General features: G+C 44.8%; 1 protein-coding gene across 2 annotated transcripts; it reads right to left on the bottom strand.

Moving 5' to 3' along the window:
* Positions 1-2,980: 2,980 nt before the first annotated feature.
* FBXO32 (F-box protein 32) lies at positions 2,981-24,763 on the bottom strand. 2 transcript variants are annotated; one of them, XM_069731853.1, is made up of 9 exons: positions 24,372-24,763; positions 19,187-19,308; positions 18,976-19,025; positions 17,666-17,758; positions 12,629-12,722; positions 12,173-12,357; positions 10,810-10,992; positions 8,434-8,577; positions 2,981-6,856 (listed from the first exon to the last, which is right to left on the bottom strand). In XM_069731853.1, the coding sequence occupies exons 1-9, from the start codon at positions 24,482-24,484 to the stop codon at positions 6,767-6,769; spliced, it is 1,074 nt and encodes a 357-aa protein (XP_069587954.1). In that variant the 5' UTR covers positions 24,485-24,763; the 3' UTR covers positions 2,981-6,766. The 2 variants fall into 2 exon arrangements, with proteins under 2 accessions (XP_069587954.1, XP_069587955.1); XM_069731854.1 differs by lacking the exon at positions 24,372-24,763 and adding an exon at positions 20,642-20,882.
* Between the last annotated feature and the right edge of the window lie 577 nt (positions 24,764-25,340).

Genomic DNA, 25,340 nt, shown 5'->3' with positions numbered 1-25,340 from the left:
AGAAAAGTCTCAGCTATCCTCCCTAAGGTCTAGAGCGGCCTAGGTACAATTTGGTAAGTTGTTGAAGAACGGTTCAGGTTTTTGTGCCTCATATTATGAGTAAAGCCTTTGAAAAAGTCTGTTCTGCCTGAGAAGGGCTTTAAAGGATTTTTCCAGGCTTGGGTTTCAAGTCTGCAGTCACTCTATGTGACTGCAGACTTGTAAATCCTCACAGTGTGCACAGTGCGAGCTGTCGGGATTCTCCAATGGCGGTGCTGTGATCCGACGGTCGTGCAATTGCAAGTATTCAATTTGCATAATTACAGCCACATTCCAACTAGACGTGTCCGGACTCAATTCACTTGTATTGAGCCAGGCTGTGTATGTCTAGTTGGCATGTGACCGCATGTATGCAAATGCCATAATTATGGTCACGTGCCCACCTGCCCCTAAAGCTGGTGTTGGAGAATGGCGACAATGCGCACTATGTGGATTCATGAGTTTGAAGTCACACAAAGTCACTGCAGACTTGAACCCCATTCCCGGACAACCAAATCTCTAATAACTATCACGAGTCTTTAAAAATATTAGCCTTCTCATATGGGCCAAATGGTACTTATGGCTCACTGAGGCTTTAAGACCTGGGTGCTATGGCATCTCCTGCACCCTCTATAGTTATCCCCCTGGATAGTGTATCCTTAATCATTAATGTGTGATTAGATGGGAGGGAGAAAAATAAAGCTTCCTGCTCTCCCTAGTACGTCGTAGCCTCGTTACCGTTCACTCAGGCACAGTTAATTGATTGTGCCTTAATTTTGATACTATTCTATCGAAGGAGATGAGCTCCAGTACCAGGGGCAGGCGCGTGTACAGAGGTGCTACTGTGCTAGATAAGCAATGAATGCCCTGCTGATCAGTGGGTGTGCGACACCGGGTCCATGCACATGGCTTTAATGTTGGCTAGGTCACCTTGCCGGAGGTCGCTTAGACACTGGTAATCCAGTCGTTACTTCCCTGTCTTTAAATTACATGAATTGTACAGCTGCAGCAGGTCTATTGACTTAGGAAGGACCGCCCCTGAGGAGCAGGAAATATTGATATAGTAATGGTACTGAACACAGTACAGTTCATCAGTGTATAGCAGGAATTCTTGGCATTTTTTATGTTACTGCTTTTTTTATACGGTCCTGGAAATCATGTGAATATGACACGTACATTTTTATAAAAAGCCTCTTTAATTGCATTTTTCATCGCTAACCTGAAGTTCTTTGTGTACCAAGAAGCCCACACTTCAATTCTATAGCATATTGAGATGGATTTTTGGTAAAGGAAATACTGTACATGCTGGGTAATGGCAGGGCCTATGATGATGTGTTACATGGGTCTGGTCACTACTGGTAGTAAATTAGACAGTATTAGTTCTTGTAGGAGCGGTTCATTGTCTATCTCCAAAGAGTGGAGGAGGGTCATTGTCTCTTTACAGAAAGTAGGGGTGGGTCATTGTTTTGCTACAGGAAGTGGTGAAGGGGAATTGTCTCTCTACAGGAAGTGAAGGAGGGTCATTGCCTCTTTACGGGAAATAGAGGCTGGTCATTGTCTTTTTACAGGAAGTAGAGGAGGGTCATTGTCTTTTTACAGGAAGTGGAGGAGGGTCATTGTCTCACTGTAGAAAGTGGAGAAGGGTCATTCTCTTTACAGGAAGTAGGGTCAGGTCTTTCTCTCTACAGGAAGTGGAGGAGGTCATTGTCTCTTTACAGGAAGTAAGGTTGGGTCTTTCTCTCTACAGGAAGTGGAGGAGGGTCATCTCTTTACAGGAAGTAGGGTCGGGTCTTTCTTCAGGAAGTGGAGGGGGGTCATTGTCTCTTTACGGGAAGTAGGGTTGGGTCTTTCTCTCTACAGGAAGTGGAGGAGGGTCATCTCTTTACAGGAAGTAGGGTCGGGTCTTTCTTTCTACAGGAAGTGGAGGGGGTCATTGTCTCTTTACGGGAAGTAGGGTCGGGTCTTTCTCTCTACAGGAAGTGGAGGAGGGTCATTGTCTCTTTACAGGAAGTAGGGTCAGGTCTTTCTACAGGAAGTGGAGGGGGGTCATTGTCTCTTTACAGGAAGTAGGGTCGGGTCTTTCTCTACAGGAAGTGGAGGGGGGTCATTGTCTTTGTACAGGAAGTGGAGAAGAATCATTGTCTCACTGTAGAAAGTGGATGAGGGTCATTATCTCTTTACAGGAAGTAGGGTCAGGTCTTTCTCTCTACAGGTAGTGGAGGGGGGTCATTGTCTCTTTACAGGAAGTAGGGTCAGGTATCTACAGGAAGTGGAGGAGGGTCATTGTCTCTTTACAGGAAGTAGGGTTGGGTCTTTCTTTCGACAGGAAGTGGAGGGGGGGGTCATTGTCTCTTTACAGGAAGTAGGGTTGGGTGTTTCTCTCTACAGGAAGTGGAGGAGGGTCATTGTCTCTTTACAGGATGTAGGGTCGGGTCTTTCTACAGGAAGTGGAGGGGGGTCATTGTCTCTTTATAGGAAGTAGGGTCGGGCCTTTCTCTCTACAGGAAGTGGAGGGGGGTCATTGTCTCTGCAGGAAGTGTCTCTCTAATCGGTCTCTCGTCTGTCAAGTGAGAAATGTGGGGGGTTTAGTCCAGGACAGGCAAGCCATTGGACAAGGTCAGGAGCAATACATGCTGGGAAGTTAGAGAAAGATTATTCCAGCGCCTATAACACTGGTAGAATGTAGCTGGGGAAGGAATCGCCCACTTAAAAAAGTGAGTGGCAAGTTACAGAGCGTGAGAATCATGAACATCTCTACGTGCACCAAAAGCCGGACCCTGCTTTTCTACAGGATTTATGTGAAAGGAAAATGTTGCTTTAATTTAACAGGACTAAGCTGCAATATCGGTCACAACCTCCGGAGAAGAGTGGCGCCACTTCTGGGAAAATAAAAAGCAAGGCCTTTTTTTCCCTTATCTCATACAACCCATGAATCGTTAAAGAAAGCAGAGAATGACAGGAATGCTTGTAAACATGTCATGTTTTATTGCAGTGTATGAGTTCATACAGTAAAAATTTCACAGGTCACGGCGGGTGAACAGCGTTATGGTCCGTCTCATTGTAATACTCTCACAGCAGTAAACCAGCAGTCCCCGTCTAACAGCTCTGTGGTGCAGCAGATATATCACACAGAAATATGGTGGTGGTAAATATAATGATGCCGTAAGCAAAATCGGCAAAGATACAATAAATATATACGGTACATATAGGTCTCCAAACTGGACAAATCATGCAGTGAAAGTTGCAAAAAAAAACCCCAACCCGATTCAGACAGTAAGGGATAGAAGGCGACATTGACATATAGAGGAGGGTAAGGACATGTGGCTCATGCAAATCGGTCCGATTATGGACTGGCTACGGTTCTCCCGACCCAAGTGCGATGGCTCCATGAAAAAATATGAAGCTGTCACTCTCGGGAAGGAAGACCCATGGCCAGTCCGGATGGACATCGGAATATGGCTTCATGTAGGATGACACACTCATATCTCTGGTCTCCGACAGCTCGGACTGAGTGGTTCTGCGGATATCTTATAGCAGTCTATGGTGGAGCCGTCATTGATGCCACTGCCTGAACAGGATACAGAAAAAATATATATTTTTGTAGACATTTCTGTAGAAGAATACTCCATTATACCTGGTCTATAATGAATGTACCGTAGGAATAGTAGAGCTGTCGCATGCCAAAAAAGAACACTGCGTAAAACAAGTCTGTGGTTTATACACTACACATCTGTCCGACATGCAAAGTAAAATCTCATATATCTATATACATATACACATGTTCCTCCCGTACAATAGACTGCACTTCAGATTTCTACACATCAGCAGGTGAGGACTTGGCTGTTGCCCAAATCTTGGGCCCATCAGCAAAGCCGAGGAGACATCCTAGGCAACAAGGCTAGTGAGTAAAAGATTGGTAGGTTGTCCAAGCCTTCATCATTACAGCTGTTGAATCAGACTAATCTGGTGCCCAAGGTGGTGGAAACCTTGGCCACCCAACGGGCCTCCACCATTCACTATTCTGCTCACTGTTTGGTGGCCTTGATGACGTGGTGGAAACCTTGGCCACCCAACGGGCCTCCACCAATCACTATTCTGCTCACTGTTTGGTGGCCTTGATGACATGATTCATGAAGTCCACTTTTCTTATAATGTGGGTCAGAAGAAGTCTGGAGGGCATGGGAAGACTCCAACTTTTCTCTGGCCCTAGGACTAATGATGAGGACCACTGATCTGCCACAATCAGATTCTTCCGTTTCAGTCCTACGAATGCAGACATGCTAGCGACTAAAAGGACAGAACTTTGTGCCTCATGTCTCAGAGCTCACGCCACTATAGGTGCCTTGATAATTTTACGTTTTACGGGGGTAAAGGAACCCACTACGATCATACCTGGGGGAGACAGGTTCACAGAGACTAAAGACTCACCATGGAGCATTCATCATATCCGATTTCACATTATTTGTGATGGAAATATCAGTCTTCGTACCACTGTGGTTTATGGTGCCTTACATCCAAAAAATGTACTCCCGAATGAAATCACTGAAAATACGACTTCATTTGTTGCAAAGCCCAAGTACAGTAAATGAAAAATGTCCCCAAAACGTTCGGCATGGATGATTCACTCTTCTCCGAATTGTAGAACCCAGGATCAATCATTGTACAGGATTAGAAAAAACTATTTGGTTTTATCTCCATACCCATATAGAGGATGCGTCTGCTGTTACAGCTCACCTCTGTTACAGTAGCACTGTTTATGGAAGAAAGTAGCTATGGAGAACCCCTTTAATGATAGATTCTGAGGTCAGTGTGTCAAGAGAAAAGCGGATCATCCAGGTTGAAATCTTGTAGGCATGTACAATATTATAACCTTGGAGGCAGGCAAACATCCTGTCTAGAGTCCTTAGGACTGTAACCACATTTACAATGACTTCCTAAAAGAAGAAGAAGACAACTAAAAGTGGACGTATCACTGACCATAAACATGTAATTGTTTTTACCCAGTTTGAATGTCACTGTTCTCCTAAATCCGGCGATGTTTTTCTTTTTTTCCTGCTCCTTTCCGTTCCTGAGATATAGCCCCGCTTACCTGTGAATCTAGTCTCTTTTTGGAAGTGGGTGTGGTCATCAGCGCTGCTCTGTGGGCGTCTTGTACTCGACCACGCCCACTTTACTATATGACTAGATTTATATGCAGGGAAAAAAAGGCCATATCTAAGGAACGGAGAGGAGCAGGAACAAAAGAAGAACAGCGCCGGATTCAGGAGAACAGCTGCATTTACACCAGGTAAAAATATTACATATTTATGGCCAGTGACAAATCCCCTTTAAGTCATACCATACTCATGACTGAATACAAAATTACAGATTGGGTGGACAAAGGCTATACCTGGATTGACAACCGAAACACTACAGGGCGTTGCACTGTACATAATCTATACATACTGTAGTAATCCATTATTGCACTTCCATAGTATATCATTGCACTAATAGACAATCCACTCATAGGTCGAATCCTACCGACCTTTTGCCCCATTCAGCCCCCAGCCTTATTGACAGCAGATGATCACGTCGTGATTATTTTAGATCATTTAACCCTTCGCATATTGCAAATATATACATAAGCCAGCTGTACCATGCTTACAATCAAATATAAAAAGTAAAAAAGTGCATCTTGTGTGAACATATATGTAAAATTTGTGCTAAAAAAACAAAAAAAAAATGCTGTGTAACTCGCCTTTATGGAAATCAAAGCTTTCCCTTTAAATAGGTTAAGACACCGAGGAAATATTTACCACTACAACGCAATAAAATAGCTATAAAATAGTCCAACCTAGGACATAGTGTGAGAGCGACCACACAAAGGTACAATAGATGGAGCAAATTCCAATTTACTCTCCGACCACGTTTCTTTGAATCCTGACCATTCCTTAAAAGTGTCTACCTTTTGGGGGCAATGTTTTTATGCATTTAATTAGGGCTAAAAAAAAAAATTTAACAATTGGGTTTAATTAACAATTTTGCACAGTTTCCCCCCTATAACCTTTGTGTTACATTGTCGATTGCCGGCTGGAAAATGAGTTAGCTGAGATTCAGTCAGTGAGCTCACTATGACGGTTTGGTAGGGAGTTTGAAACTCTTTTATCTGTCTTTTTCTGAGCTCCTCTCAGCTGATTTATGGCCACTGACCACATCAAAGTTGAATAAGCAGGAAAATAAAGCGCCTGTAAAAGCTAAACGAAGCAAAATTTGTAACAAAACCCTATTACAAAAATTATTTTCAGCCCTAAATACATACATTTAAGGGAAAAAAAAGTCCCAAAAGGTGGACAATCCTTCAATATCAAAATTTGCGCTATCACACCTGACCGCTCGCTCCAAGAGATGGGTGACTACTATCAGTTTAGGGAGAAGAAGAGGTAGAAGTACACGTAGTTTGTGAGTTCTCGGAGTACAGTAAGGTGGGACATTATCCCAATAATCTCTTTATAATGGTTCAGTTATGACATCACTCGTGGGCCCCCATCCGTTCGCACTGCTGGAGGGACTTTCTATAAACCGTACCCCTCGGTTTCAGCTTCTTGGATCTAGATCCCCCCCAGTTTCCCATTATTTCTTCGTCTTTTCTTCAGACTCGTACTCTCACGGTGACCGTCGCCATTTCCAGAGGCAGCGCTCAATGTCTATATACGATATTTACAATATGTACAGCTTCGGCCCGGCCGTCCAGGGGTTCAGTCTGTAAAGTTCAGAATCGGAACAAGTTGATGAAATCCTGTGGGGACAGAGAAACCAGGCAGCTCTCCGGGTTGTTGGCTGTGCAGGGGTGCTCCGTTCCCTAAGGGGGGAAATATGGACGTTAGTGGCAGAATGGATGTGATACCACAGCTTGGCCAGCAGGCGGCAGTCTTGCTATCACCTGTCTGCATTGATGGGGGCCATATAGTGGGGTAGTCCTGGGCACAGCAAAAGGGTGACAACCGGGACCACAGCGACGCTCTGATTCAGCCATGTCAGTTCTCTGGTTGGCATCGTTATCGAGGCACCATTTCTCTGTGGATGGCACTATTATTGTGGCACTCTGATTCTTCTATGGGAACAATTTAGTTTTGTTATGTGGGTACTCTGACTGTTATTTTAGCAGTCCGGCTGGCACTGTCATGAGTCCAATGGCACTCCAGTTCTGATATGGGGACATTTTTAATCTAATATGGTGGCCTTCTGGTCCTGTTTTGTGGGCACGCAGGCTCTGTTATGTGGGCACAATGGCTCTGTTGAGTGGGCACAATGGCCCTGTTATGTGGGCGGCAGTTTCCTGGGCACAATGGCCCAGTTATGTGGGCACACTGGCTCTATTGGATCAGTATGCTAGTTCTGTTATGTGGGCACACTGCTCTTGTTATCTAGGCTCGCTGGCTCTGTTATGTGAGTACGTTGACGCTGTCATGTGGGCATGCTGGCTCTGTCATATGTACACAATGGCCTGTTATGTGGGCACATTGGTTCTGTTATGTGGGCACAATGGCCCTGTTATGTGGGCACGCTGGCTCTGTTATGTGGGCACACTGGCTCTGTCATGTGTACTCAATGACCCTGTTATGTGGGCACAATGGCAGTTTACTGGGCACAATGGCCCTGTTATGTGGCCACATTGGTTCTGTTATGTGGGCACAATGGCCCTGTTATGTGGGCACGCTGGCTCTGTTATGTGGGCACACTGGCTCTGTCATGTGTACTCAATGGCCCTGTTATGTGGGCACAATGGTAGTTTCCTGGGCACAATGGCCCTGTTATGTGGGCACATTGGTTCTGTTATGTGGGCACAATGGCCCTGTTATGTGGGCACGCTGGCTCTGTTATGTGGGCACAATGGCCTTGTTATGTGGCTATAATGCCTCCATATTGTGGGCATGCTGGCTCTTATGTGGGCACAATGGCCCTGTTATGTGGGCACACTGGCTCTTTGATGTGGGCACAATGGCCCTGTTATGTGGGCACAATGCCTCCATATTGTGGGCACGCTGGCACTGTTGGATCAACACGCTAGCTCTGTTATGTGGACACACTGGTCTTGTTATCTAGGCTCGCTGGCTTTGTTATCTGGGCACACTGGTCTTGTTGTTTGGGCACTCTAGCTCTGTCATCTGGGCGCACTGGCTCTATTATGTGTACACAGTGGCCCTATTATGGGTTATGGGAACATGCTGAATCTTTTTTTGGGAATGCTGCCTGTTATTACCAGAGCATATCCTATATTTATCCAGCAATGAAACTCTGCATTCTCCCCGGAAGCATGTGGCCACTATCCTGTTAAAACCCCCATACGGCGTGACATAATAAAGTGTGCCCGTTGCTATTAGATTTTAGTCGATGGGTCCAGCTCTGCATCGGCTTTAGGTCGTCCTTTCTTCTTACCTTCCAGGACAAGATGTGACAATGGCGGCAGAACTGTAACGTGTCCCCATACTGCTCTCTTCTGGGGTAACACCGCACCAGCTTAAAGTACATTTTCTTCCAATCCAGGTGCCCCTTCTCTGACATGATAAGTCTCTTACGAATCTAAAGATATAGGAAAAATATATCAAATGATGAAATGATCATTACTATTATGAAATGTAAATTATATTAATTTATTATAGTTATATATATATATATATATATATATGTGGATAGATGCACATGTGATCACTGATAACAGCTCATAGATCTTAGGTTTTTCTTACTTTGTGAGCAGAAGTAGGGAGGGAAGAGGACAAAAGAAAAATCAACCTTATGGGAAGTAATATGGTGGAAAAAAACTTAGCTATTAACATTATTAGTCTGGAGTAGAGTGTCTGATGTTATCGTGTGTGATAGGGCACTGTAGAGGCATCTTACTGTATGTAAGGGTATTATAGGGGACATCATAATGTGTGTTTCTATAACAGGCTACTGTACTGTGCATAATACTGTGTGTGTATAAGAGGGGACTGTAGGGGGCATCATACTGTGTGCAAGGGGGCACTGCATTGGACATCATACTGTGTATGTGTAAGAGGATACTGTAAAAAAAACTGTAAGGGGGCACTGGAGGGGGCATCATACTGAGTTTATTCAAGAGGGCATTGTAAGGAGAATCACACTGTGTGTATAAGGGTACAGTCGGGGCATCATACATCATACTGTGTGTGAAAGAAGGCGCTGTATGGGGCATTATACTGTGTGTGTAAGAGGCGCTGTATGGGGCATTATACTATGTGTAAGAGGTGCTGTATGGGGCATTATACTGTGGGTGTAAGAGGGCGCTGTATGGGGCATTATACTGTGGGTGTAAGAGGGCGCTGTATGGGGCATTATACTGTGGGTGTAAGAGGGCGCTGTATGGGGCATTATACTGTGGGTGTAAGAGAGCGTTGTATGGGGCATTATACTGTATGTAAGAGGGCGCTGTATGGGGCTTTATACTGTGTGTGTAAGAGGCGCTGTATGGGGCATTATACTGTATGTAAGAGGGCGCTGTATGGGGCATTATACTGTGGGTGTAAGAGGGCGTTGTATGGGGCATTATACTGTATGTAAGAGGTCGCTGTATGGGGCTTTATACTGTGTGTGTAAGAGGCGCTGTATGGGGCATTATACTGTGTGTGTGTGTAAGAGGGCGTTGTATGGGGCATTATACTGTATGTAAGAGGGCGCTGTATGGGGCTTTATACTGTGCGTGTGTAAGAGATGTATGGGGCATTATACTGTAAGAGGGCGCTGTATGGGGCATTATACTGTGGGTGTAAGAGGCGCTGTATGGGGCATTATACTGTGTGTGTAAGAGGCACTGTATGGGGCATTATACTGTGTGTGTGTAAGAGGCACTGTATGGGGCATTATACTGTGTGTGTGTGTAAGAGAGCGCTGTATGGGGCATTATACTGTGTGTAAGAGGCGCTGTATGGGGCATTATACTGTATGTAAGAGGGCGCTGTATGGGGCATTATACTGCGCGTGTGTAAGAGGCGCTGTATGGGGCATTATACTATGTGTGTAAGAGGGCGCTGTATGGGGCATTATACCGTGTAAGAGGCGCTGTATGGGGCATTATACTGTGTGTGTGTAAGAGGGCGCTGTATGGGGCATTATACTATGTGTGTGTAAGAGGGTGCTGTATGGGGCATTATACTATGTGTAAGAGGCGCCGTACTCTACCCATCCTGCCCTGTACACCCCATGAGTCATTAAGGCTTCTATTACACATGCCATGTTTTTTGTGGCCCGTTATTGCGGGTCTTTTTTTGTGGACCGTATCGCCGCAATTTTCAAGGTCTGCCACAATATTGCACCGCAAAAAACTTGCGTATCGCTGTTTTCCAGTTTCCCAATGCAATAGCAAAAGTATTGTAAAAAAAAAACCTTGATCCGCAAAACCGGAAGTGACGGCGCATCGCAAAAACATTGTTTGTGCGGCCCCTTTGATTTACAATGGGGGCCGTGTCCGTAAGCCGTAAAAAAAGATCGAGCAGGCTCGATATTTTTTCACAGCCGTAAATATGGGCCTCACGGCTACACGGCATACAGCGCACCGTGCAATTATTGCAGCCCATTTTTGCAGCCCAATACAAATGCATTGGTGCCGCAAAAACAGGCCTAAAAAAAATGCAAGTGTTAAAAAAAAAAAGCCTAATGGAGCAGTGATGAGTCCGCGGGGCCTGGAGAGGGTTTGCAGTGCACCCCGGGAATGAGGATGCTGCGAGTACTGTAATGAATGAAGCGCCGCTGTGGGACGTGGACAGATCGGTGTTTTGTCCCTGCGGATACAGTTACCTGCCGCTCCGTAAAGTGATACTGACAGAGCTTTTTCCACAACAGACGGTCCTCGCTGAGAAGCTGCAGATCTGAGGACACTTGGCCCAGGCACACGATATCCCGGCCATCTGTCAGCCTCTGCAGGATGTTGAGTTGCAGACACAAGGGCAGATCTGGTAAGGTCATTCCTTTACCCGCAGGCTAAAGATAGAAGAGACAATGCGATAATCTGCGGGGAATGAGCCGGAGGATGACACCGCTCTCAGTTTTCAGATTTTAAAGTAAAATTCTGCTTTTATTAACATTTCCCCAATAAAATTCTTCCTAAAAAGTTGAGTAACTTTGTAAATACTTTGCTGGGTGGTTTTCGTACGGATTCTGGGTTATTTTACATAATTGTTTCCATTACCATTTAGAGGTATTTTCAATATTCTGCTGGTTGCCAAGGAAACTGTGTAAGCTCCACCAACAATTAGACACATGACGTAAGCAAGCTCTGAGGGGAGATCACACAGCCAAAACTCCGCCCACCTACGGCCGCCAATGGCAGCTCTCCGCCTAAGGCCCCATTCACACAGCAGGAGGGTCTCCAAAACACAGAACGGGCGTCAGTCTTTCAATTTTAGTTTTTCTCTGTAAGTTCCACTCCTGGTTTTGGCAAACAGACACTGATGAAAAATACTGACGTGTGAAAGAGGCCAAACCGTGCCATTGTCATTTTAGGTCCCACAATGCACTGCTCTATCCCAACAGGACACCAGAAGAGGTCAGAAGAGTTCTTTCTCTCTTTCCTTCTTTCTTTCCTACTTTCTTTCCTACTTTACTACTTGTTTTTTTATTTTCTTTCCTTATTTCCTACTTGCTTTTTTATTTTCTTTCCTTATTTCCTACTTTCTTTCTTATTTTCTTTCCTTATTTCCTACTTTCTTTCTTATTTTCTTTCCTACTTTCTTTCATTCCTACTTTCTTTCTTACTTTCTTTCCCAACTTATTTCTTTCCTCCTTGCCTTCTTTCTTTCCTACTTTTTCTTTACTACTTTCCTACTTGCTTTCTTTATTTCCATCTTTCCTACTTTCTTTCCTATTTTCTTTCTTACCTACTTTTTTTCCTACCTTTCTACTTTCTTTCTTTCCTACTTTCTTTCTTTCCCAATTTATTTATTTCCTACTTTCTTTCATATTGTCTTTCTTTACTACTTTCCTACTTGCTTTCTTTCATTCTTTCTTTCTTACCTACTTTCTTTCCTTCCTACTTTTTCTTTCTTTCCTATTTTCTTTCCTTCTTTTCTTTGTTTATTTCCTTATTTGTTTCTTTCCTTAGTTACATCCTTCTATCTATCTAATCGCTATGATAATGAAGCTTATACGTTTTCTATCTTACCCTGGTGATCTGGATGTTGTTGAGCTGCTGCTGCCAGTCCAGGATGGTCTCCATTCGGGGGACCCAGAAGTTAATGTTCCCCACCAGCACAGACTTGCCCACTCCTTGCACCAGGTTGCATAGGGACGTGTACAGTGTTTGAAGTAATTCCTTGATCAGACGAATATTCTGCTGATCTCCAAGAACTGCCAGGAGAATGGGCAAAAGATGAGGAGTCATCTTGAAAGCTTCACGTGAATTAACTTAATTCCAGATAATTCCCCCGATTGGTCATGTTCTCAGTACCAGATTTCTCCTAAATGTTGACTAAGGGTATGGTACCCAGGGGCATCCGTGTGCAAAACAGCCTTCACACCCCCACACCAATTATCGTTACCATCAACCACTGACATCTTAAAGGGGCGGTCCATACTATCCTCATAGTCATGGGATTCCTGGCAGCTACGGTGCCCTTACCTTTCTGTACAACCTTCTCCAGGATGTTCATGTAGTTCTTCTGGGCGATGCCGCTCAGGGACGTCAGCTGGGACTTAGCAATCAGTTCTAAGAGCTGAAGGGAAAGAAGAACATGTGATAATATTAAGAAGAGATCAAAAATAAACCAATGACCAAATAATGAACACAAAGTGAGGTGAACAATTTGATCTGCCCTGGTCCAGACTCTATGGCGGGCATCTTGGGCACCTTGGTGCCAGGGACGCAGAAGTGAAGATCAGCTACCATGGAGGACCAGACTGATCAAATTGCTGATGTCTAATTGTTATAAGTTCCAGCTGGTTTTGGGAAAGTAATCTGACAACCAGTATGGCCTCCATTACCGCGCAGAACGGCCAGGGCTGTACACGCTGCAGTAGTGCCAGTCCTTATTTATTTACTACTGAGATGGGTGACCGGCACGGCCTGATGTCATATGGAAAATAGTCACTTTACGAGCTCCTGTTTACACCTGGCAGCCGCCATCACCAAGTGTCATCCACCTGCAGCCGTCACTCTGCACAGTCACCGGCATGTGACTGTCACCGAGACACCGGCATCATGACTCAGTGCAGGATCAGGTTCTGTTTCCATCACACAAGCCAATACAAGTATTACCAGCTGCCCATCACCCCTACAATACACCAGCGTGAGGATAGGGAAGATTTTTTTTTTATTATTATTATTTTTTTTAATAATGTTTTCCTGAACCCCTGCAGATCTTATTCACTTAATTACTGGGGTGACTGAAGAAGAAATAACATATCTCGTATATTGTCAGCGACCATCAGTGACTAGAACCTTGAATGTAACCTGCAGAATCTATCGATCAGTCCAAGGTCAGACAAATATTACACTACTGATCACACGGTACTGCTATGGGGTCACACAGTCTAAGGACACCATCAGTGGCGAGTCCTTAACCTCAGAGATTGCACCTCACCCCAAACTCAAAATCTTCCTTCCTTCTATATTAATACTAATATTATGCTATTTGTATCATCAATAACCACACAAAGAAAAACAGCATAGCTATGAGAGTACCAGCGTTAGAACACTATCCACCTTGAAGGTAATCTGTCAGAAGGTTTTTCCTTGTAATCTGAGACCAGCATGATGTAGAGGCAGAGACCCCGATTCCAACGATGTGTCACTTACTGGGCTGTGTTTTGCTGTTTCAATACAATCAGTGTTTTGTCAGCAGCAGATTATCACTTCAGGACTAGCTGCCTCCTAGTCCAACCACGCCCCCCACCACTGATTGCACAGTGTACACAAGAAGCTGCCAATCAGTGGTGTGGGCGGGGCTATACACAGCTCAGCATTCCGAGCTCTGCTGCAGCAGAGAAAACTGTGATTCTATCACAACTGCTACACCTTGTAAACTAAGTGATACATCAATGGAATCAGGGTATTTGCCCCTACATCATGCAGCTCTACATAACTTGCTGGCAGATTCCCTTTAACAATGATTTAGGTATAGGAGGTGTAGAAATGGAAGTTGCACCAAGGCTCAGGTGCCAAAGAGGATCTAAAGGCCCTTCTGATACATAAGATAATGACACATACTTCGTAGGGCCCCTGTTATAGATTTAGCCCTAAAAGCTTCAGGGTATTCCCCTTTATATTAGGGGGGCTTTTCCATATCTGCCTTGGAACATTGTGATATATTCCCCACTTCTCTGTTCTTCCTACAAGGAAATCACGTATAAATAGGCGACTGAGCGCTACCATTCCTCTTCTTATGACCAGCGGTATCGCCCAGCTGTCAATCACAGGAGGAATAATGCAGGGACGGCACAAAGCAAAGCAGTAAGGAAACCTGGCGCAGTAATGTAGTTTAATGTGGAATACAACGATTTATCAAGTCCGACTCTTTAATGAAACATTGGATGGAGCAAAGATTGTTTTATTATATTAGTATATTCCAGAACGTGATGAAATATTGATGGATTCACTTTTGGCTTTTTCTCTTAATGACGCAGATTATGTGCCGGTTCGTGTCGATCGGCTCAATTGCGATTTATCATCTCGGCTCTATCAGCCAACAAAACAAGAACTTGTTGTTTTTAGTTTTAACAGTTTTTTGCGCACAGATGTTTTCCCCAAGTGCCGTAGAAATACATGCAGAGGGGAAGTGGCATGGACTCTGTCATCTAGAAAAAATCCTATTTCTTCAGCCAGGACCTTCAATCTTAAAGTTCTCGAGCACCCCTTTAAGTGGTTATTCCTAAAAAAAAAAAGCAAGCTGTCCCCTATCCTTTTCTAATAACTGAGAACCTGACCGCTACGACCCCCAACAATCTTGAGATCGTGGCTCTGAAACCCTTCGAACAGGGAAGTCCCATCTCGCGTGGAGTAGAGGTACTGATGCTCGGACTCTGCTCCATTTATTTTCCATGGGACTGCTGGAGATACCAGACAACAACGCTTGATTATTTCCGGAAGTCCCATAGAATGGTGGGGAGGTTGATCATCCATCCATCTGCTCCTTCAAAGGTGGGAACTCAGAACCTGATTTTGGGCTTTCAGAGCCCTGATCTTGGGATGCCTAGAAGTTCCAGAAATCAGCAAGTTATCCGCTAATATAAATTTGCTAAAATCTTCCCTTTAAAACCTTCGCTGTTGTGCCTCTAGTCAAGACTTTAACCCATTAACGTGACGGCTATAGTCTCTCCGTTGGGAGAAGTGGATGAGAATCACCTCTCGATGACCATTTCTAACATTTTTGCCCAGAATATGGGAAGTCAAGACGCGAAGACGCCGACAGCCAGTTACACATCTCATTCCTCCATGGATGATCTTGGAGAAATCTTCTGGTTGGAGTTATTCCTTAACCATAAAAAAGTGATGGGTTTGTGACAACCGCATTCATTTCCAGATATAAAATAATGTTATTTGTGGTCACAAATGCCCAAACGATGATGTAGTGAAACGTGTGCATTTTGTATGACAAAGTCTTTTTATGTCATATTATTAGTTTTAGTTGATTATTTTATTGTTTACCTTAGAAAAACCAACATAAACTGGGTATTCTAAAGCCTGAGATCATCCTTGCTCCCGGTTATATGGAAAAACAGATGATGTCATGTCTAGATGATATCTCCATAAGTGATGTCATCTGCCACAAGTGGCAGAGATTCTCCTTCTCTACCCTGTGCCAGTTACTTACCCTTCTTCAGTCCTTAGCCTTTACATATAACAGATTTATGTAACTAGTTTAGTAAGGATTGCCCATGATTGACCGCCTCTATTACATTTTCCTAGCCTCGGAGAATTATTATACATGGCTATCCAGTGGATCTATTCTTGTTACTCACTTGGTCAACCTCCACATAACTTTTGTACAAAGGGGTTACTTACAACAGGGAAGTACCCATTGGTACCAATGGAACTTACTCTCTAAAAATGGTAAAAGGTCATGCTTTCGGGTGTAAATGTCAGGTGAAAATGTATTCATTCCCACCCCCACGAGCCAGAACTTAACTTTATACAGAATATTGTTCTTTATTGGCCATATATTAAGACGTCCCTGTCTATTCTGCAGCCTAGATAAAGGAAGAGGCTACAGCTGCATCTAAATGGTTAAATTGTAAGAGGAGGACATAACTGCTTCTAAAGGATTAATCTAGTAGAAGAGGAAATAGCTACCAGTCAAGGATTAATCTACTGTGGAGAAACTCTAAAGAATCATCCCTGTTCTAAAGGATTTATCAGTGTCCGCTACGTACACATGAATCTCAGCAGACATTTACCCTTGTAACTGTTTTTTTTTCTTCCCTCCTGCTGCATAATACACAGGAATCCAGCTTACATTCTTAATATATCACTACATCGAGTCGGCAGAAGGACAGCAGCACAGATCTCACCTCTTTTTAAACCTAGTTTTCCCCCTCCCAGCTCAGAGACAGGAAGTCTCCTAAAGCTGTCAAGTAAGTGAGACAGTGGAGAGCCCAACTTTATCTCCTCTTTATTAAAGGGACCAAGTTTTTATTACTAAATTAGTGAAGATATATTTAACTTTTTTTTTATCTATAAATCTTTGAGCAATTGATATATTTTGGTCTCATAAAGTTTCCCAGGAGGTGATACGTTTTCTTTAAAGTTTTACAGAACAGAGCTGCAGTCAACCGGCAGCTATTCCTTAATCATAGAAAACACATAAATTGGTCAATTCATATAAGCAAATGACGTTTGTAACAACACGTTTCATCCCATAAAACAAAACTTTCCTATGCTACCTATGCTGTACCTGGGTCCGATTCCCACTGGGGTCAACATCTACATAGAATTTGTATGTTCTCCCTGCGATTGGGTGGGTCAATGTAATTTGTGACAGCGCATGAGTTAGAGTTTGAAACTTTTTGAGAGTTCTTATAAAAAGATAAGTTTCCATTAGGACTACAGAAGATAAAAGGGGCAACTAAGTAGGCGAAGGAAGTAAATGTAAGCCGTCTTCTGCACACGGCACAGCTTACATGACGAGTCCCTGTGATTTATAACCCGTCTGGTCCCACTGCCAAGACACGTGGTATTCTTGTTTTTGTAAAGAATACACAAAGCGTCTGGTTACGCTGTGCGATTACACAGATGCGCCTACGTTGGCACACAGACGTCTCTGTAAATTACATTTTATTTGGGCCTGCCAAGACCAAAGTAAATATTATCATGGAAAATGCCGGGGCAAGAATAATATTTGCCCCTGACCTATATTCGAGGCATTTTACACAACACATTAAAATAGTCAACAAATGTTCCTGTGATTTGGCCAACACAGAGGTCGACACTTCAAAGTTAGTAACCAAAGGCCAGGCCACTCCGTGCCCCCCTGTTTCATAGCGGCACCCAGGTCCATGGTGCCCAAGGGTCCCCTGTGCTACATAAATAGACACCAATATAGATGATAGACATGACATGATAGATGAGAGGCCTTTTACAGACTTTTCAGTTTCCTGTGAAATGGAAGAAAATAATGTATCTAGATAGAAAGATTTCCTCAATAAATTTACAGATACTTACGCGTACAACATAATTGAATCTCCGAGAGTCCAAGATGGCAGTGGAGAAGTCCAAGTGGTTGAAGGCCTCGCCCAGAGTACAATATCCATGACGCTGTAGGAACAAAGGAGGTTTCAGAGTTTTTGATAGAGGCTAATTGTTGAAAACACCTGCTAGGACGTTTTATTTCTGCTCAAAATCCTCTTGACCTCATCATTCCCTAGCTCCTTGCACTGTGTGCTATTCCTGTACACTTCATACACTGACCCCGTCACATGCAGCCACATTATTGGGACAGGTCACTGCCTTCCACGAAATCAACACGCTTCTCTCCTGTTGATGTCGTCATTCCCGTTAATTTATTAGCTGAAAAGTCCTGCACCCCGTCTGCTTTATGACTATGCTCCCTTTATAAGCAGCCTTGTCCTCGATCCCATCATTAGACAAGGTCACTGACTTTTACAAAGTCAACATACCCTTCTTCTGTTCACATCATCATTCTTATGATCCAATAAACTGCTACATTTGTTAACCTCCCATTTGGGATACTTGACTTATCTCCTGCATCCCTGCATTAATCACGTGATTGAAGGGGTCACTGCCTGCTGCAAAATCAACACACTCCTTTTCAGTCAATATAATCATTCCTTTGAGCATGAGGGCCTCAATTCATGAAGAATTTCATGCCGGTCTTCTGCTAGAGCCAGACGTTCCTGATTCATTAAGAGGCTCCTGCCTCTTAATCAATGAGGAGAATCTTCCGAGTGGCAACTGGAGTAAGACTACTGTCGTAAGGAATGCCACCGCTTGTCAGGAACTAGATGAGATGTGGCGTCATGCCCTCGCCGGGCCTATGGCTAAACCTAGCTCCACCCATTTTGGCAGAGGTGGGTAAAACTGGCATGAAAATGTCAAAAGTCACAATTTTTTGGGCGCAACTCTGCAATAATTTTGCTACTTTTTCAGAGGTATTTAAGACAAAATTCTAGCAAAACTGCAATAATGAATTAATAATCGTATAAGGGGTCACTGCTTCCTACAAGATCAATACACTCTTCTTCTGCTGCTGCTTTCAACATTCTCAGCATCTGATTGGATCGGAGGTGTTATATCCCTTCCTGTATCGTGATCCCAATTCTACGGTATCCTCACAAAAACAAAAAAAACAGAAGTGAACAGGTCACTGCCTCCCACAAATTCAACACACTCCTCTCTCGCTGCCATCATTCTTCCTACGATCTGATTGTGCACAACCCGCAGACTATGTAAATGGAGCTTTTAAAAAAATGAACACAATAATGCTACCCAAAATCCCCCGACCATGTTCGTACCTCTTTGGTGCTCCCTTTGTGCACATAGATCCACTTCTCTGGGTAAAAATCTGTTTGGGAAAGAAAATAGGAGTCAGACATTGGTGGGGGACAAAAATGAAACTCAAATTCTTCGATATTTCCCCATCTAAAGGCCGTTCTTCCGGCATGATAATGGACCTCTGTGTGGACGGTCGTGCGGAGATGTGACGCCGCGGTCGCTGACACTTACATTGTGTCTTTGTATTGTTGTTGAGGAAGTCCTTCTTTCTCTTCTTGGCAGCGATGTCGTAGTTCAGGTTAGTAACGAGGTTCTCCTTATTGTTCTCCTTATTGTTCTCCTCCTGGCAATAACTGGGAAGACACAGGAATCTATCAGCTATCCTCCAGGATTAGAAAGAAAAAGCTGTTTTCTTCTAGAAATAGCGCCACTTTTTTTTTTTTAAGGCTGCATGTGGTATTGCAGCTCAGCCCCATGGAAGTGAATGGAGCTGAGCTGCAATACCACACACTACCTGTGATCTATCCTTAGAATAGATCATCAATGTCTGATTGGTGGGGGTCCGACACCCAACACCCCCGCTGATCAGCCTGTTCCCAAAGTCGTCCAGAACTGCTCAGTTGTGGAGCTGCACAGCGCCGTCTACTGTACAGTGGCCACGGGCGGGAACTGCACATCCGCCACCTATTAAAATCAATAGAGGGTGGATGTGCAGTACCCACTTGTGGCCACTATCCGTCAAGGGCGCTGCAACTGAGCGGATCAGGGCGCCGCTAACACCGGGAACAGCTGATCCGCGGCGGTACCGGGTGTTACACCCCCACAAATCAGACATTGATCCTAAGGATAGACCATCAATGTTAAAGTCCCAGACAACCCCTTTAATGTAAGCAAGAACGTTCCCATTCACTGACAGCTAGCAGACATCTTGAAACTGCTAAGTAGTTGATGCAGGAAATATGAAAAAGTTGCGGAACACATTAGGAATCCAGAATCCACGTAATCGCTGTATTATGGGAGTTCTGGAATCTTTTTTATAGACATTTCTGCTTGTTGTCAGTGAATGGAAACAGTCATGTTTTTTATATGGTCGCGGACAGGATTTTAAGACCTCACAGTTATGGATTCGCCCCATAGTAGACTTCAGACTTATATTATAAAGTAAGAGAGCACATATAGTGTTAACGTGCAGGACGCCTGGTATGATATGGATACTGGGGGGCAGGATCGGTGCCAGGCGCGGGCTCAGGAACCTGTTTAGTGCACAGTGACTCGCGGTTCGGGCAAAACAATGCGTAGCTGTATACAGACAAGCCTCAACACGCAGATGTAGCAGAGCCGGGATGGCGACATGCAGATTGCTGCTACACACTAGTCACTAGTTTAAAGCGACTGAGCGCTGGCGAGCCGCTGCAATGGCATATTGTATTATCAGAACAGCCTGCCCCTTTAAATGTGCACTGGCAGCTCTATATGACCCAATATTAGCCCCCGGACCCCAATGCAAAATCTGTCACCTATCCTTCACCAGTCATCGGCCATTTATCAAACCGATGTCTTCTTATGTGGCAAAGGGGTCTTTGGGCCCCTAAAACACCCCACAATTGCCAACTGAGGGGGAGGAGAAGGTGAGCATCATTATGGCGTGTGTATAATGTAATGGATATGTGGGTTCCCTCTCATTACCTGGAATGGATCCTACAGTCCTAAAAAGGATCATTTCTTGACAGCGGATTGGGGGCCAACAATCGCAGATGAATCGTTCTGTTATTCCAAGCATTGCCCAACAATAGGTTACGCAAGAGGAAAAATGAGCAGCGAGAGGTCGGAGCCAGATCCATTAATGAAAGGATTACACGTCCCTCGTATAATGCCGCCTCTGTAGGGTAATGCGTGTGTGAGGTTGTGGTGCCTGCCGGACACCCCTACTTTTCAGTTGGTTTATTCCTTCCCTTGTAACACTGCCAAAAGCACTTGTGAGGCAGATCCATCACACCACAAAAGACAGGGGGAGGGAGCTCATTTTCATTCCAACAAATAGCGAAAAAGAAAAACAGAACTGTGCATAAAATGTCACTAAAGGTTGTTATATCAGAGAAACAGGTTCCCCGTGCAAATGCGTCTAACTGCAATACCAGGCTCAGCCTATGAGTAAAAGAGGAGCTGTTCCTGGAATAAGATGTTTTTCATACACAGACACCCCCTGTTCGAAAACAAGCAATGTCCACCATTATGACCACCATTGCAGTTACAAAAAAGGTTGTCATCCAATGATGTATCTGTACGGTATATATATCATTCAGGTAACTGGAGAGATAGATGAAGACCCCAAAATGGAGATTTAATGACAGCCATAGCGGTAGTCGTTCTCCTTTTTCATAGTTGCCAACAACTCGGGATGCTTAAGTCATATCCCAACCACACCTCTGACCATTCCAGGACCTCCCCTGCTTATCCTAGGAATCCTCTGCCTATCCAACGACCTCCCCAGCTTATCCTAGGACCTCCTCTTCCCATCACAGGACCTCCCCTGCTTATCCTAGGACATCCCCTGCCTATCCTAGGACCTCCCCTGCTTATCCTAGGACATTCCCTGCCTATCCAAGGACCTCCCCTGCTTATCCTAGGACATTCCCTGCCTATCCAAGGACCTCCCATGCTCATCCTAGGACCTCCCTTGCCTATCCTAGGACCTCCCCTACTTATCCTAGGACATCCCTTGCCCATCCAAGGACCTCCCCTGCTTATCCTAGGACATCACCTGCCCATCCAAGGACCTCCCCTACTTATCATAGGACATCCTCTGCCCATCCAAGGACCTCCCCTGCTTATCATAGGACATCCTCTGCCCATCCAAGGACCTACCCTGCTTATCCTAGGACATACCCTGCCCATCCAAGGACCTCCCCTGCTTATCCTAGGACATCCCCTGCCCATCCAAGGACCTCCCCTACTTATCCTAGGACATCCCCTGCCCGTGCAAGGACCTACCCTGCTCATCCTAGGACATTCCCTGCCTATCCTAGGACATCCCTTGCCTACCCCAGAGCCTCCCCTACTTATCCTAGGACATCCCCTGCCCATCCAAGGACCTCCCCTGCTTATCCTAGGACATCCCCTGCCCATCCAAGGACCTACTCTGCTTATCCTAGGACTTACCCTGCCCATCCAAGGATCTCCCCTGCTTATCCTAGGACATCCCCTGCCCATCCAAGGACCTCCCCTGCTTATCCTAGGACATCCCCTGCCCATCCAAGGACCTAACCTGCTCATCCTAGACATCCCTTGCCTATCCCAGGACCTCCCCTGCTTATCCTAGGACATCCCTTGCCTATCCCAGAACCTCCACTGCTTATCCTAGGACATCCCCTGCCCAACCAAGGACCTCCCCTGCTCATCCTAGGACCTCCCTTGCCTATCCCAGGATCACTCTTGCCCATCCCAGGACCTCCCCTTAGTATCCAAGGACCTCCACTTCCCATCCCAGGACCTCCCTCGCCTGTCTAGGGAGCTACCCTGCGATTTCTGGATATACCCCAAACCTATCCCAACGTTTTGATAAACCCCTCCATCTTTCGGACCAGGAAATCCAGCACAGTTGGCATCTGCTCTTTACCAGAAAGTGGAAGTGGAGAGATTGCGATTGACACGTCACCTCTTACACAAACAGAGGAGCTCAAGGCACAAAAGAAACGGAAGTAACAATCCAAGACCCAAAAGTCTATAAATATATGAAATCATATGCACCACTGCACAAAATGCTCCATTCTGGGACTTGTAGTTCATCTTCACAAAGAAAAGAGGCCGAATAATAAGTAGTGTTTTGATTTCCTATAAACCAACCTTGCTCTGTGATTGCGTGTTATGGAGACAGATTGATAAGACGTCCTTTATCACCTTCTAGACCCTTTATTCCGTACTGAATATTTCTGTATTTTTCTACCAGTACGTACATTTTTTCCCTTATTTTCTAGATCTCTGCTTAATTCCAGTGAATAGAAACATTCCTGTCCAATAACCGCTGCAGTAAGGTCTTGTATCCAGTCCAGACAATGCTCTGCGAGCTCTACAGCCTGGCCTCCGCCAAACCTGCGCTGATACATTGTAACAAACAGACGGACTTGTTCTTCAAATGTTCTTAAAAACAATCACTCGACCGTTCATCTGCATTTTCCTTTATCCTGAATATATTAGAACGTGTAAACCCAAGTAATTCCCTGATCTCAAGAGCTTACAATCTAAATGCATTTAAAGGCGTAGTCTGGAACTAGAAAAACAAGGCAGCCTTTTCTGTTTCCAAAAACAGCGCCACCCCTGACTATGGGCTGTACGCGGTATTGCAGGCGGACTCCATTAGCTTCATTGTCCTGACCTGCAATACCGGACACAACCCACTACTATAGAGGGCGCTATTTTTAAAGGAAAGCAGACTTTTTTTTTCTAATTCTGGACAACCCCTTTACTTACTAGGGATAATAATTAGTTTTTTAGGATATTGCGTTGTCTCCAGAGGGAAAGTGTTTTTGTACGATTGTCATTATTAGGGTATATATTACCTCTGGGTACACCATCCTATTGAGCGTGAGCTATAGAAATGTTGGGGGCGCTGCACTATAGTCATTGCATATAATAAGTCAGACGTATATTCACATTGGCGCAGTGTCATTATAAGATCCGGAGGCCGTCATCGCATACAGCGTACGTAGGGTGCACAGGGTGACGACGGCTGCCAACCCTTCTGGGCAATGTCACCCTGATAGTGATGTCGTGCCAGGAATTCTGTTGATGATTCCTCTACCGCCCCCTACAGGGCAGATGAGGACATTGCAGGTCACATGCTTTTCTGAAGGGAAACAAAAACAACCTAGGCGCGCATGGCCGAGAGATCACTGGGAAGAAAGTTCCATCCAGCCAAGTCACTGTTTACATTGCCTTAATATAGCTCAGGAAGCCGCGCCAACACAGGGCCGGGCATGCTGAGACTTGTAGTCTGTGGCTATTCTACCCGCAATGACACAATCAATGTAGCTGCATTGCACCAAATTGATCCATCGTAATCTCCTCTTTCCAGCTGTTGCAAAACTACAACCCCCAGCGCGTCCCGACAGCATGTTAGGGGTTGTATCCATCCTTTATAGTCGGTACATCCCTTTTATTTTTTTGATTGCAAGCTCTTAGGAACACGAAGCGGAGAGCGGTCCCTTGTGTGATGTAGAATGATTAAATATGAAGAAACAAAGGCTGGGACGTAGCAGAGCAGAAACAATGCTTTGAGCAGGGGTTGGACCAGATGACCCAGGAGGTCCCTTCCAACTCTACCATTCTATGATTCTATGATTTCTGAAGGTCTCAGTAACGAATCTGGCTCTGCTACATTCTCGTACGGATTTGTCTACGTAGGACGGATTGTACTGACCTGTTAATGTCACTGACGAAGTTGCTGTGTTCCTCCAGGAACCTTTTCCATCCGTCCTCGGTCTTCACCCAGTTCTGGCCGGGAGACCTCCAGTCCTGTCCTAGGAAAGGCATGGTCCTTTGTGACGGGAGCTATTGTCCTGGGTTTGTGGCGCCTCTGTCTGCGGTGTTCTCTCTCTGCTGTTCCCAGCTTGTTCTTGGCTATTTATAGTCGAGGCTTTGTTGCCGGAAGTCCCAGGCCCGGCCTCCATCGCTGACATGTGGCTTTGTTTATACCTCAGCTTTGTTATTGCAAAATTGGAAACTCCTGAGAGCAACAGCTGCAGTTCCCCCCTGTCGCGCCATCTCCCCTTCCCACATCTTCCTCAGGTCAAGCCCACCATCACCACCACCACCGCTCCCGTATTGTCCCCTAATTCTGGAAATTCAAGGAACTGAAACATTAACCCTTGCACAGCTGCCTCGCCTCGTAAACAGGAACATAATCACGGTGTCACATGTGTCGGCGCTCGGATTGCTGCGAGGAGGGTCGTTTGGAGGACGGATCGCAACAAGGAGGTCATTATAGGATAAGAACGGTCAGAAGAATGTACTGTAGACGTTGTAGGCAAGTTAGAAGCTTTCCAAAACAGAAGGGTTAATAGTTTATGATATTTCTATCAGTTAACAAAATGCAAAGTGAATGAACAAAAGAGAAATCTAAATCCCACCAATATTTGGTGGCCGCTCTTTCCCTTTTTCACTTCTTCTCGGTCACTTGCACAAAGTTTTTTGGAGCATGTCAGCAGGAGATTGTTCCAAACATCATGGAGAACTGACCCTAGATCTTCCGTGGATGTCACTGGTGCAGATCCTTCTGTCTCTTCATGAGATCCCAGGATGATGTGAGATCAGAGATCTGTGGGGTCAGATCATCACCTCCGGGACTCCTTGTTCTTAATGACATTGGCTGGATGTTTCGGGCTGCAGA

The sequence above is a fragment of the Ranitomeya imitator genome, chromosome 6 (genome assembly GCF_032444005.1).
Source record: "Ranitomeya imitator isolate aRanImi1 chromosome 6, aRanImi1.pri, whole genome shotgun sequence".
In the NCBI taxonomy this organism is placed as follows: Eukaryota; Metazoa; Chordata; class Amphibia; order Anura; family Dendrobatidae; genus Ranitomeya; species Ranitomeya imitator.
The sequence above is the reverse complement of the archived record's forward strand: the minus strand, read 5'-3'. Positions and strand labels throughout refer to the sequence as shown.